The following is a 14,749-nucleotide window of genomic DNA, read 5'->3' as shown; positions in this document are numbered from 1 at the left end:
GGCGGAAGCGGGGATCGAACCTGGAACCCTCAAGTTGCTGGCACGGCCACTCTACCAGCCGAGCTATACCGCCCCAAGCCACACAAGCAGCAAAAATAATGGACCGGAAAAAACGCCTCAAGGCATGGCTTCATTTTACAAAAATATGACGAGGAAACGGCAATATGCATTTATTGCCAGGCTTCGCTCTCATGTAAGGGGGGGAAGTACAACAAGCATGTTGAAACATTTTCAGGCTGCACATAACCTGAAGGTTTGAGAACCGTGTCGTATCTTCGACACACGGAGAAGCAGCGACAGAGATGACGAAGCACGCCCCTCTTCCTCTGCTTCAAACCTGCAGCCCCAGCTCCAGTGATAGTTGCCGTGAGTAACTAACGTTAACTGTTGCCGGTTAGTTTCCATATTTGCTCACTTGTAGCCCTTAGGCTAAAATAAGGTTACCTCTTATGTCAACCAGGACTGCAGTAATGTTAGCTAGACTAACGTTACCTAAGCATAGTCAATGGCTAACGGTAGTGGTTAGTGTCCGCTCTGAGATCGGTAGGTTGTGAGTTCAAACCCCGGCCGGGTCATACCAAAGACTATAAAAATGGGACCCATTACCTCCCTGCTTGGCACTCAGCATCAAGGGTTGGAATTGGGGGTTAAATCACCAAAAATTATTCCCGGGCGCGGCTACGCTGCTGCTCACTGCTCCCCTCAACTCCCAGGGGGTGATCAAGGGGATGGGTCAAATGCAGAGGACAAATTTCACCACACCTAGTGTGTGTGTGACAATCATTGGTACTTTAACTTTAACTTTAACGTTAACGTTAGCCTTTTTGTATGTGTCTGATAACGTTAACGTTATCTTGTAGCCTGCACCACTCCAGAGTTTGCAGGTCTGTCTAATAAACTAGTGCTTTCTTTCTTTCTTTAGTTTATTTCGTGCATGAACACACTTACAGCATAACACATCACAGTTTCATATCATTTCACTTTACATCATGTCCGAAAAGGAGTAGGAAGAAGTAAAGCTTATTTAATCCTACCACTTTCCCACTTCAGAGGTTTACAAATATATACATCATTTACTGACCTTTTTATAATAAAATAACATCTGTGAATTAGTATATACAACAGTTGTGTAATGTGTAATTAATTAATTCAGTCATTATTAGTATACTGAGATGAAGAATATCTTATTTTCAATAAGGTTGAAAGTATTTCTCATAATTCTTCTTTGTACTTTGTAAGCACTATTAATTTGAACAACCTCTTAAAGTGGATCATATCAGTACAATGTTTAACTTCATTACTTAATCCATTCCATCATTTAATTCCACATACTAATGCTAAAGACTTAATAACAGACACCCTAGTTTTCACATTCAGCTAATTTTCCCCCTAATTCTATGCTGTGTCTGTCCCTAATTTTCCCTCCAGGACAAGGATGTGCAGTCATTCCTGGAGGAGGCCACACTGATGGACCCCCAGAAGGTTTAGATACAGACTGGAGGAGGATGTCGTCAAACCTATCTGTGTGTCCAAGCTAGTTCCACGCCAAGTGAACGTGTTTTTTCCACCGTTGGTGACAGAATTAGCGAAAAACGGGTCAGACTTGATCCTGAAAAAGCAGACATGCTAATTTTTTCGAAGAAGAATTGTTGATTGATGACTGTGGCGTTCTTAGTGTCATAGTGTGTGTAGTTAGTATGTTCCAATAGCAGCAGAAGTGCACTTTTTGGAGAGCTGTATTATTTTCAGTTTTGTGCCCAAGGGACTGATTTTATTTAACACTATATTATTATTTATACGCCTATAGTGATCACAGAGACAGGTTGTTTTTTCTGAAAAATCCCACTTGATATACTTTGGGTAACAACAGTCAATATTTTTGTATTTTTTTTTAGGGGGGGTAACGGTCAATATTTATTTTTTTATTTTATTATTATTATTTTTTCTTATAAAATAAAAGTGAGCTTTTGTTAAACCAAATATTGTGTGTGTTTTTTCCGTATACAACAACCTATCTGGATCCGATAAGAGAATCGATAAGGAATCGGTTCGATAAGAGGATTCGATAATGGGCTCAAACTCGATAATTTCTTATCAAACATCATCCCTACTTTGGGCTCCCCTCAATTCTGGTGACTGTTCAAGGTCCCAAAAGGTTCCCAGCCATTAAAGGTTTAAAAATAAGTCATGTATTATTATATATTATCTTGTTTGTTTTTACTTTCAACAATCAAACATCTAAAGATCAACTTCAGATCTATACATTGCCATACAATTGTTACTTTTAAAAAATGTTTTATGACATTTTTCTCTAAAAAAAAAACCTTTTTATGGCAATAACACAAAATATGCAATATTTTACCCAAACGTTTTTGTCAAGCGGTGTGTCATGTGAGACGACGAAGGTTGTAGTGATTTTAAAATGCAGACAAACGAAGTGGCAGCCTGCAGTAAAAAAGTGTATTTATTGATTAAACAAATAAAACCAAAAGCTAGAGCAACAGGGAAGTGCTCTGAATGGACAGACTATGAGGGAAAACAAAACAAAATGCTGGAACACAGCAAATACATTTACAGGGAATGTGGAGCAGACGGCGTCCACAAAGTATGTGCATATTTGATCTCAGCAAGGAAGGAATCATCAATAGTGACCAGTGAATAATGTCCCGACAAAACAATGGTGTCGCAAGCTTAACTTAAATAGTGCTAATTACAAACAGAAAACAGGTGAGGGGAAACGTGCTCGAAAGCAGGCGTAAAACTGCTGCAGGAAAGGGAAAAACAGGAAGTGAAAAAACACCTAATAAGAGTGCAAGACAGGAACTAAAACGACACGCAGAAATTTACCAAGAAACTTAAAATAAGGCACAGTGTGGTGTGCAAGCCGTGACAGAATGCCCCCACAACAAAACAGATATCAGACTTTCTAAAAAACAAAACCGAAAAAGTCCAAAGTCACGGGAGGGCAGAGGGAGGACTAGGCGGTGGGTTGCTTGGCCATATGTCCTCGCAATCAATGGGGAAGAGTCAGACGGCAGCGACGGGTAGACCGCCGCCGTGGCCGACGAGGAGGTGGACACAAGGTGGCATCAGCTGTAACCGTCCATGCCCGGGTCCTGGGCCTAGCTGCTGATAGTGCGGAGGCCATTCATGAAACGGCCACATTCTTGGTCGACGAGGAGGCCGCGTGCGGGCGCCTGATGACGGCTTATGCGGCCGGCAAGCTGGAGGTCGCGAAGGCGACGATGACTCCGATGATGATGACGGAGTCGTCGTGGAAAGACCCGCTGAAGACGAGGATGGCGGCGTCATGGAAAGACCCGCTGGAGACGAGGATGGCGGCGTCATGGAAAGACCCGCTGGAGACGAGGATGGCGGCTGGACCGTCGGCATCAAGGTTCAAGGTTCAAGGTTCAACTTTATTGTCCCCGCGGGGAAATTTGTCTTGGGCACAGTGCATCATTGCTTTCTTAACATACACAAAAACAACAGAACAAAAACACAAGCGCAGACACAACTACAACTAGACAACTAACATTTAAACATCAGAACATGGAGCTTGATAGACATAGGTGGCACTTTGATGTAAGCATAAAATCTACAGTATGGAGATAAAGATAAAGTGCCAGTGTGCATTGCACTAGAGCTCATAGATAAAGTGCTATGTGCTAAAGTGCTTAGTTCTAAAGTGCTATGTGCTAAAAAAGTGCTAACCTACGTATTAACATTCTATTGCACCTTGTTGGTCAGCTTAATGGAGGCTGGGACAAATGATAATTTAAGGCGGTTCGATTTGCATAGTGGGACCCGGAGTCTTCTCCCTGATGGCAGGGTTCTATATTCAGGGAAGAGTGGGTGTTGTGAGTTGGAAATAATTTTCTTAGCTTTTTTCCTAACTGCCTGCTCATAGATGCTCTGTATAGGCTCATATTCTTTCCTCCCTACGATTTTCATTGCCGTTTTATGCATGCCGGCCAGTTTGCTTTTTAGCTTAATGGTTAGGTTGCCAAACCATGAGGTGATCCCGTATCTAATGATGCTCTCTACAATGGCACGGTAGAAAATCATCATGATGTGGGTGCTTACGCCGTACAATCTTAATCTTCGCAAAAAATATAGCCTCTGTTGCAGTCTATTGCACAGTTTGTCAATATGTGTCTTCCAGCAGAGAAGATTATCAATATGAATCCCTAAATATTTATATGAGGATACCTGGGTGATTTCCTGATTTTTGATGACCACTGGCTCATGGTCAGTCACTTTCCTCGGATCCAAAACCATTTCCTGGGTCTTGGTCACATTTAAAATAAGATAGTTGGTATCACACCACCTAATAAATAGGTCTATCTCGTCTTGGTACACAGAGGGGTCCGTATCCTTTCGTAGAAGCCTGCAGAGCTCAAGCAGCAGGCGGCTTGACCGTCTGCATCTTCAGAGCTGGAGCAGCAGGCGGCTGGACCGTCAGTATCTGCAGAGCTGGAGCAGCAGGGCGAAGCGCTGCAGGCAACGGAGGCAGAGCAGGGCGGAGCACAGGTAGGCGGCGAAGGCCGAGCAGGACATAGCACAGGTAAGCGGCAGAGGCCGAACAGGGCAGAGCACTGCAGGCAGCGGAGGCCGAGCAGGAGGTAGCAGCCTGGCTAGGCGCAGGACAGGTGGCGGAGGCCACACAGGAAGTGGCCGCTTCGCTGGACGCAGCTGTGCCTCCACAATTGCACAGCTACCAGCCCTAGCTCCCCCCTCAGGAAGAGGATACCAGACGCTGTCACTGGTTTGAGGGAGGATCGTTTGACCCTTGACTTAAGTGGGAGAAGAACCCCAGGGTGTGTGGGCTCTGGGAAACCGGGGGAGGAAAAGTCCGTAAAAAACAAGTCCCCTAGTGGGGGCGTGGCTGCGCGCCCCAACAGCTCGCACCTTCCTACACGAGCCCCGAGCACTGGTGGAGCGGCTTCCTCCTGTTCCCCAGCGCCTGGGCCACACTGGCCAATAGCCCAAGCCGTGAACAAAGAGGCAAAGTGGTCGAAGGGGTTCCCGTATTCCACCCCCTTAGGAGAGGAAGGGTGCAGTGTTTGAGGCCCTGCAGCAAAGAAGGCTGCGCGTTGTGACGGCGTGATGAACCTGGCTTTCGCCTTCGTGGACGACACGCAGGCTCGGCACTCAGCCAAAAAGAGTCTATTGGGACCAGACCGCCATCTGGCACCCACATCAAAGTCTCTAGTACCTCGGAGGGGTACCACTAAGCCTCTGCCTCCATTTTAGCCCAAAAAATCCTCTCATATTCCTCGTCATTGTAATCGTGGTTGGGACATTCTGTCAAGCGGTGGGTCATGTGAGACGACGAAGGTTGTAGTAATTTTAAAATGCAGACGAACGAGGTGGCAACTTGCAGTAAAAAAGGGTATTTATTGATTAAACAAACAAAACCAAAAGCGAGAGCAACAGGGAAGTGCTCTGAACGGACAGACTATGAGGGAAACCAAAACAAAATGCTGGAACACAGCGAAACACTTACAAGTAAGGTGGAGCAGACGGCGTCCACAAAGTATGAGCATATTTGATCACAGCATGAAAGGAATCATCAATAGTGACCAGTGAATAGTGAATGATGTCCTGACAAACCAATGGTGTCGCAAGCTCAACTTAAAGAGCGCTAATTACAAACAGAAAACAGGTGAGGGGAAAAGTGCTCGAAGACAGACGTAAAGCTGCTGCAGGAAAGGGAAAAACAGGAAGTGAAAAACCACAAAATAAGAGCACAAGGCAGGAACTAAAACTACACCCAGAAAATTACCAGAAACTCAAAATAAGGCACAGCGTGGTGTGACAAGCCGTCACAGTTTTTGGATCAAATGGAATATTTGATGTGAAGTAACTGGTGCCTTAAATAGGTAAATAATCCATAACAACATTACTTTTACTTCTTTATTGTCTTTTGAACATTGACAGATAATAAAAATCAGACTAAAGGTCTTGGGGATCCAAAAGGCCCGATTCATAAAGTGAGAAATTAGACATTTATCAATATATATTATTTTTACTTTGAGCGCTTAAATCTCTACATCCACTTCAGATCCAGACGTCAATAATAGGTTTTTACTATTTTTGAGCAATGACAGTTTTAAGTAAAAAACTGCCTGCATGTCAGATTTTCTCTTTACATTACACCTGTTTGCTCTTTTATTCCAGTTTTCAAGTTTTTTTTGTAATAGTATTTTTGTGTGCCACGGGCCGTTAAAAAATTACCTGTGGGCCACAAATAACCCCCGGGCCGCACTTTGGACACCCTTGACCTACGTCATCAAACAGGTTCACACCGTTTAAATGAATCGCAAAGCGGTAATACATGCTTACCTTCATCAAGAAAACTAAACATTGTTTTCTATAATATCCTCAGACCTATCGAAACGCTTTTGTCACCTGTAAGGAACAAACATTTCACAGCCTTATTTCAAATGCTTAACACTCTAGAGTAGTGGTTCTCAAACTTTTTTCACTAAGTACCACCTCAGAAAACACTTGGCTCTCCAAGTACCACCATAATGACCAATATTAAAATACAGTAGCATAGTAGGCCTAAGTATTCAATAAAAACAAGGCAGAGGTTTTATTTAATACTGTATATGTATGTATATATATGTACATGTATGTATGTGTTAAATGTATGAATATTTCTATATGAATGTACGTATATGTTTATGTATATATGTGTATATTTGTGTATATGTGTGTATATGTATAAATGTGTATAGGATGTGTGTGTATATATAGATATGTGTGTGTGTATATATAGATATGTGTGTGTGTATAATGTATATGTAAATATTATCATTGTATATATGATATATATGATTAATGTAATACAATCTTTGCTTCAAATTAAGCTAAACAATTAACAAGCAGTCAGATCGACAGGTAATATAGTTAAGTAGCTATATGTATAGGTTTATATATATGTATGTATGTATATTTGTATACATGTGTGTGTATATATACATATATATGTATATATGTATATATATATATATATATATATATATACACATGTGTATGTATACATATACGTATATACACATATATGTATATATATACATATATGTGTATACTGTATATATAAATATATGTGTGTAAATATACAAATATGTACATATATACATATTAGGGATGTCCGATAATATCGGCCGATAAATGCGTTAAAATGTAATATCGGGAATTATCGGTATCATTTTTTTTATTATCTGTATCGGTTTGTTTGTTTTTTGGTTTTTTTTATTTTTATTAAATCAACATAAAAAACACAAGATACACTTACAATTAGTGCACCAACCCAAAAAACCTCCCTCCCCCCATTTCTTTCTGTTATCAATATTCTGGTTCCTACATTATATATCAATATATATCAATACAGTCTGCAAGGGATACAGTCTGTAAGCACACATGATTGTGCGTGCTGCTGGTCCACTAATAGTACTAACCTTTAACAGTTAATTTTACTCATTTTCATTAATTACTAGTTTCTATGTAACTGTTTTTATATTGTTTTACTTTCTTTTTTATTCAAGAAAATGTTTTTAATTTAGTTATCTTATTTTATTAAATTTTTTAAAAAGTACCTTATCTTCACCATACATGGTTGTCCAAATTAGGCATAATAATGTGTTAATTCCACAACTGCATATATCGGTTGATATCGGTATCGGTTGATATCGGTATCGGTAATTAAAGAGTTGGACAATATCGGAATATCGGATATCGGCAAAAAGCCATTATCGGACATCCCTAATACATATACACTACCGTTCAAAAGTTTGGGGTCACATTGAAATGTCCTTATTTTTGAAGGAAAAGCACTGTAGTTTTCAATGAAGATAACTTTAAACTAGTCTTAACTTTAAAGAAATACACTCTATACATTGCTAATGTGGTAAATGACTATTCTAGCTGCAAATGTCTGGTTTTTGGTGCAATATCTACATAGGTGTATAGAGGCCCATTTCCAGAAACTATCACTCCAGTGTTCTAATGGTACAATGTGTTTGCTCATTGGCTCAGAAGGCTAATTGATGATTAGAAAACCCTTGTGCAATCATGTTCACACATCTGAAAACAGTTTAGCTCGTTACAGAAGCTACAAAACTGACCTTCCTATGAGCAGATTGAGTTTCTGGAGCATCACATTTGTGGGGTCAATTAAACGCTCAAAATGGCCAGAAAAAGAGAACTTTCATCTGAAACTCGACAGTCTATTCTTGTTCTTAGAAATGAAGGCTATTCCACAAAATTGTTTGGGTGACCCCAAACTTTTGAACGGTAGTGTATGTGTATATATATATATACATATATGTGTGTAAATATACAAATATGTACATATATACATATATGTGTATCTATATATATATACATATATGTATATATATACATACATATATGTGTATATATACACGTGTGTGTGTGTATATATATATATGTATATACACTACCGTTCAAAATATGTTCTTAGAAATGAAGGCTATTCCACTAAATTGTTTGGGTGACCCCAAACTTTTGAACGGTAGTGTATATACATACAAAAATGTGTATATATACACGTGTGTGTATATATATATATATATATATATATATATATATATATATATATATATATATATATATATATATATATATATATATATATATATATATATATATATATATATATATATATACAGTGTTGGGTTAGTTACTGAAAACCAGTAACTAGTTACAATTACTAGTTACTTTATTTCAAAAGTAACTCAGTTACTAACTCAGTTACTTACACCAAAAAGTAATGCGTTACTGTGAAAAGTAACTATTTAGTTACTTCTTTTCCCCCCTTTTTTTAAGGCTCCCATTAATGCCCTTTTAGCCATCATTTCAGTACTGTTATTGCACTGGAGAATAATACAATCTGTTGATCAACTTGACATGCATTTGCATCACTGAACTCAGAAAGCAATGTGCTCTACATACAACACACAAAGACAAAGATATGTTTCAAAGGGCCAATTTATTTCAGGCCAGAAAAAATGGACAAAACTATTTTAAATAGCTGCAACATAATGGCACTTTAACTCTAAGTAGATAGGATCTTTGATCCAAGACACAACTTATATTTAACTAAAATGTTATTTTCTTTGTGGTCGACAAAAGAAAAGTATTGAGAATGTCTCCATGTTAAAAAAAACTCGACTTCTGGCTTCGCCATGATGTCTTGTTAGTTGTTATGAGAGTAGCGTATGTGTGTGTGTGTGTGTGTGGCCCTTTAAGATATGACAGCATGAGAGGTGAGTGACGTCAGTGAGTGAGTGGGCGAGAGAGGTGAGGGAGCGGCGACAGTGAGTGCGTGTAGGTGCTCTAGCCAGGGGCGCCGCTAGGGATTTTGGGCCCCATGGAAATAATCTTTACAGGGCCCCCAACACAGTGGCAACATTTTTTAATGCTATTTTACATACAATTATGCATTTTAATGGTATTTTTGACTATCATTACCATATTTTTGAAAGAAGAACAGCATCACAGTTGACATGTACAGTAGGGAAGAACGTAGCACTCTGAATACAATGGAATTCATTTTGAGTCATTTATTTGCTGCACCACTGATTCTTGAGACTGTAGTAAAATGTATTATATTTTGTATTATATTATTATTATTATTATTTCAACACACACAGCTGCTCACCTCTTTCCTCATGTGGGGGCACTGGGGCTGATTCAGGGGCAGGGGAAGTTGGGGGCTGACAGACAGCTGCTGCTGCTGGTGCACTTGACTCTGTTCAGAATGAGGCATCATTTTGACAGAGGGGAGATCAACTATTATTGAATAAGAACAGCTTGATAAATGTTTGACTGGATTGATTATTTAACTAATATAGCAGTAAAATGTAAAAATCCAGAGTTTTCTTGAGCTAACATGGTGAGAAAAGTGAGCTAGCTTATTACCACAGACAGGGACAAAGTTAATATGCATAACTTTCCACCACAACTAACAAACCCACCTTTTTTTTGGAAATATTGGGTGACATATTGTCGACCCTTCATCTCCTTCTCCTCTCTTATTTTACTTTCCTTTCTTTTTTGGCTGCCTGATTTTTGAGGCATACTGCTGTCTCCTCCGCTTTGCCCGCTGAGGCGCTGTCTGTGACAAATCGCCGGTGCTCTACCTGCAGTGATCCAGTTGGACTGAACCATTTTACGTAAATAGAGGGGGGGAGGGAGGACCCTGCAGGTGTTGATGCTTCCAAAACAAATAAAGGTATTGTTACCAGGACATGGAAAATAAAACATGTGTGATTATATGTTAGTTAATAACTTAGTGTCATTAGGGGCCTCTCTGGGCCCCCCTCCATCATGGGCCCCTAGAATCCGTCTCCTTTACCCCCCATTTTCGGCGCCCCTGGCTCTAGCTTGCTGGATGGCTGCGTCCAATAAAGTCACAATGTTGCAACAAACCGCCGGCCTCGTCATTCACCCTCAGCTGTAAAGACTGTCTTCCGGGTAAAGTGTAGGTTGTTAGACCCGAAGTACGGCTCTGGAGGAACGTCTCCCCTGCGGGGAGGCGTGCTTTCTGTGGGTGGGGGAAAGCACACCTCTTCTTTTCCACCGGAGCTCTCCAATAAAACACACTCAGATCTTCAGTTTCTAGCCGATACTACATAAAAATAACGTAAAATAACGCAGTAACGCATCATGCAGTAACGGTAACTGAGTTACTGTATATAAAAAAATAACGCGTTAGATTACTAGTTACCGCCGAAACTAACGGCGTTAAAGTAATTTCTGGCCATTTTGAGCGTTTAATTGACCCCACAAATGTGATGCTCCAGAAACTCAATCTGCTCATAGGAAGGTCTGTTTTGTAGCTTCTGTAACGAGCTAAACTGTTTTCAGATGTGTGAACATGATTGCACAAGGGTTTTCTAATCATCAATTAGCCTTCTGAGCCAATGAGCAAACACATTGTACCATTAGAACACTGGAGTGATAGTTGCTGGAAATGGGCCTCTATACACCTATGTAGATATTGCACCAAAAACCAGACATTTGCAGCTAGAATAGTCATTTACCACATTAGCAATGTATAGAGTGTATTTCTTTAAAGTTAAAGGCCTAATGAAACCCACTACTACCGACCACGCAGTCTGATAGTTTATATATCAATGATGAAATCTTAACATTATAACACTCGCCAATACGGCCGGGTTAACTTATAAAGTGGCATTTTAAATTTGCCGCTAAACTTCCGGTTCGAAACGCCTCTGAGGATGACTTATGCGCGTGACGTAGCCCGGGGAACACGGGTATGCCTTCCACATTGAAGCCAATACGAAAAAGCTCTGTTTTCATTTCATAATTCCACAGTATTCTGGACATCTGTGTTCGTGAATCTGTTGCAATTATGTTCATTGTATTATGGAGAAAGAAGCTGAGCAAGCAAAGAAGAAAGTTGTCGGTGCGAAACGGACGTATTTTTCGAACGAAGTCAGCAACAACAGTACACAGCCGGCGCGTCTTTGTTTACATTCCCGAAAGATGCAGTCAAGATGGAAGAACTCGGATAACAGAGACTCTAACCAGGAGGACTTTTAACTTCGATACACAGACGCCTGTAGAGAACTGGGACAACACAGACTCTTACCAGGATTACTTTGATTTGGATGACAAAGACGCAGACGTGCTACCGTGAGTATGCAGCTTTGGCTTCTAAACATTTGATCGCTTGACCGTATGTGCGCAACTTTTTTTTTGCGTATGTACGTAACTTTTTTAAAATATATAAGCTTTATGAACCTTGGGTTGGGTGAACGGTCTTTTGGGCTGAGTGATTGTGTGTGTTGATCAGGTGTTTGAATTGTATTGGCGTGTTCTATGGAGCTAGGAGCTAGCATAGGAGCTAGGAGTTAGCATAACAAAGACGTAGGTGTTTTTATGCAGGATTAATTTGTGTCATATTAAATATAAGCCTGGTTGTGTTGTGGCTAATAGAGTAAATATATGTCTTGTGTTTATTTACTGTTTTAGTCATTCCCAGCTGAATACCAGGTACCGTGAGTATGCAGCCTTGGCTGCTAAACATTTGATAGCTTGACCGTATGTGCGTGTCACGTACGTAACTTTTTAAAAATATATAAGCTTTATGAACCTTGGGTTAGGTGAACGGTCTTTTGGGCTGAGTGATTGTGTGTGTTGATCAGGTGTTTGAATTGTATTGGCGCGTTCTATGGAGCTAGGAGCTAGCAGAGGAGCTAGGAGCTAGCATAACAAACACGCAGGTGTTTTTATGCAGGATTAATTTGTGGCATATTAAATATAAGCCTGGTTGTGTTGTGGCTAATAGAGTATATATATGTCTTGTGTTTATTTACTGTTGTAGTCAGCTGAATATCAGGTCACCCCCCGGCTCTCACAGCATCTTCCCTATCTGAATAGCTTCAACTCCCCACTAGTCCTTCACTTGCACTTTACTCATCCACAAATCTTTCATCCTCGCTCAAATTAATGGGGAAATTGTCGCTTTCTCGGTCCGAATCTCTCTCACTTCATGCGGCCATCATTGTAAACAATAGGGAACTTTGCGTATATGTTCAACTGACTACGTCACGCTACTTCCGGTAGGGGCAAGCCTTTTTTTATCAGATACCAAAAGTTGCGATCTTTATCGTCATTGTTTTATACTAAATCCTTTCAGCAAAAATATGGCAATATCGCGAAATGATCAAGTATGACACATAGAATAGATCTGCTATCCCCGTTTAAATAAAAAAAATTCATTTCAGTAGGCCTTTAAGACTAGTTTAAACTTATCTTCATTGAAAAGTACAGTGCTTTTCCTTAAAAAATAAGGACATTTCAATGTGACCCCAAACTTTTGAACGGTAGTGTACATATATGTGTATCTATATATATATATAAATATATGTATATAAATACATACATATTAGGGGTGTGGGAAAAAATCGATTCGAATTCGAATCGCGATTCTCACGTTGTGCGATTCAGAATCGATTCTCATTTTTTTTAAATCGATTTTTTTTTGTTGTGATTTTTTTTTCTTTTTTTTAAATTAATCAATCCAACAAAACAATACACAGCAATACCATAACAATGCAATCCAATTCCAAAACCAAACCCGACCCAGCAACACTCAGAACTGCAATAAACAGAGCAATTGAGAGGAGACACAAACACGACACAGAACAAACCAAAAGTAGTGAAACAAAAATGAATATTATCAACAACAGTATCAATATTAGTTACAATTTCAACATAGCACTGATTAAAAATCCCTCATTGACATTATCATTAGACATTAAAAAAAAAAAAAAAGAACAATCGTGTCACAGTGGCTTACACTTGCATCGCATCTCAGAAGCTTGACAACACACTGTGCCCAATATTTTCACAGAGATCAAATAAGTCATATTTTTGGTTTATTTAATAGTTAAAACAAATTTACATTATTGCAATCAGTTGATAAAACATTGTCCTTTACAATTATAAAAGCTTTTTACAAAAATCTACTACTCTGCTTGCATGTCAGCAGACTGGGGTAGATCCTGCTGAAATCCTATGTATTGAATGAATAGAGAATTGTTTTGAATCGGGAAAATATCGTTTTTGAATCGAGAATCGCGTTGAATCGGAAAAAATCGATTTTGAATCGAATCGTGACCCCAAGACTCGATACTGAATCGAATCGTGGGACACCCAAAGATTCACAGCCCTAATACATATATGTGTATATATACACGTGTGTGTGTGTGTATATTTTGGCCACTAACTTATACGTACACACATTTTGAACAGGAACACTGTTTGAATATAGGAAAAAAACACACTGTACTTTAATCCAGTGATTCTTCAGTATACCACTAGATGAAGCCCCCGTACCACTAATGGTACACGTACCAAAGTCTGCTCTACAGGAATAAAAGCAACCTGGCCTTTCCAGTGACATGTGATATGGTTATGTTTTCAAAGGTAAACATTCAGTGTTTTAAGTACAAAAGTTTATAATAAACAGTCTGGGATTGTTTTGCCAACATATTCAAATACCAAAAACAATGTGTTTTCAGCGTCTTCTGTGGTGGACATGGGGACTCACTTTTATGCTCCATCGAGTAGGGAACGGCGTGGCTCGGTGGTGGCAAATTGAGGGTCCGTAGTTCGAGCCGCAGCTTCCATCATCCTCGTCATGTCCAGTGTGTCCTTGAGCAAGACAATTGACCCTTGCTCCAGATGGGTCGTGGTTAGGGTCTTGCATGGCAGCTCCCGCCATCAGTGTGTGGATGTGAAAATAGTGTCAAAGCGCTTTGAGTACCTTGAAAGTAGAAAAGTGCTATATAAATATAATTCATATATGTATTTATTTATATAAAATGTCAGCAAATCTATCAAGATGCAGAAATGCATGCGTGTAGCTCATAAAACAGCTTCTTACAGCATAATTCATGATATGACTGAAAAAGCATGGCACTAAATTGAGAAAATTAATTTTAAAAAACATTTTAGGTTCATTCCAGAAATGTCATGTTTTATATGTCCAATTCAGCTACAAAATATATTTGCAAATATCCATCCATCCATCCATCTTCTTCCGCTTATCCGAGATCGGGTTGCGGGGGCAGCAGCCTAAGCAGGGAAACCCAGACTTCCCTCTCCCCAGCCACTTCGTCCAGCTCTTCCCGGGGGATCCCGAGGCGTTCCCAGGCCAGCATATAGTCTTCCCAACGTGTCC

At 39.8% G+C, this 14,749-nt stretch overlaps 1 protein-coding gene across 2 annotated transcripts; it reads right to left on the bottom strand.

The window, feature by feature from the left end:
* Positions 1-2,735: 2,735 nt before the first annotated feature.
* LOC133653656 (splicing factor, proline- and glutamine-rich-like) lies at positions 2,736-14,320 on the bottom strand. 2 transcript variants are annotated; one of them, XM_062053184.1, is made up of 3 exons: positions 14,117-14,320; positions 9,695-9,784; positions 2,736-3,378 (listed from the first exon to the last, which is right to left on the bottom strand). In XM_062053184.1, exons 1-3 carry the CDS (start codon positions 14,288-14,290, stop codon positions 3,028-3,030), a joined length of 615 nt encoding a protein of 204 aa, XP_061909168.1. In that variant the 5' UTR covers positions 14,291-14,320; the 3' UTR covers positions 2,736-3,027. The 2 variants fall into 2 exon arrangements, with proteins under 2 accessions (XP_061909168.1, XP_061909169.1); XM_062053185.1 differs by lacking the exon at positions 14,117-14,320 and adding an exon at positions 10,011-10,158.
* Between the last annotated feature and the right edge of the window lie 429 nt (positions 14,321-14,749).

This window comes from Entelurus aequoreus, linkage group LG07 (genome assembly GCF_033978785.1).
Source record: "Entelurus aequoreus isolate RoL-2023_Sb linkage group LG07, RoL_Eaeq_v1.1, whole genome shotgun sequence".
Classification (NCBI taxonomy): Eukaryota; Metazoa; Chordata; class Actinopteri; order Syngnathiformes; family Syngnathidae; genus Entelurus; species Entelurus aequoreus.
The sequence above is the reverse complement of the archived record's forward strand: the minus strand, read 5'-3'. Positions and strand labels throughout refer to the sequence as shown.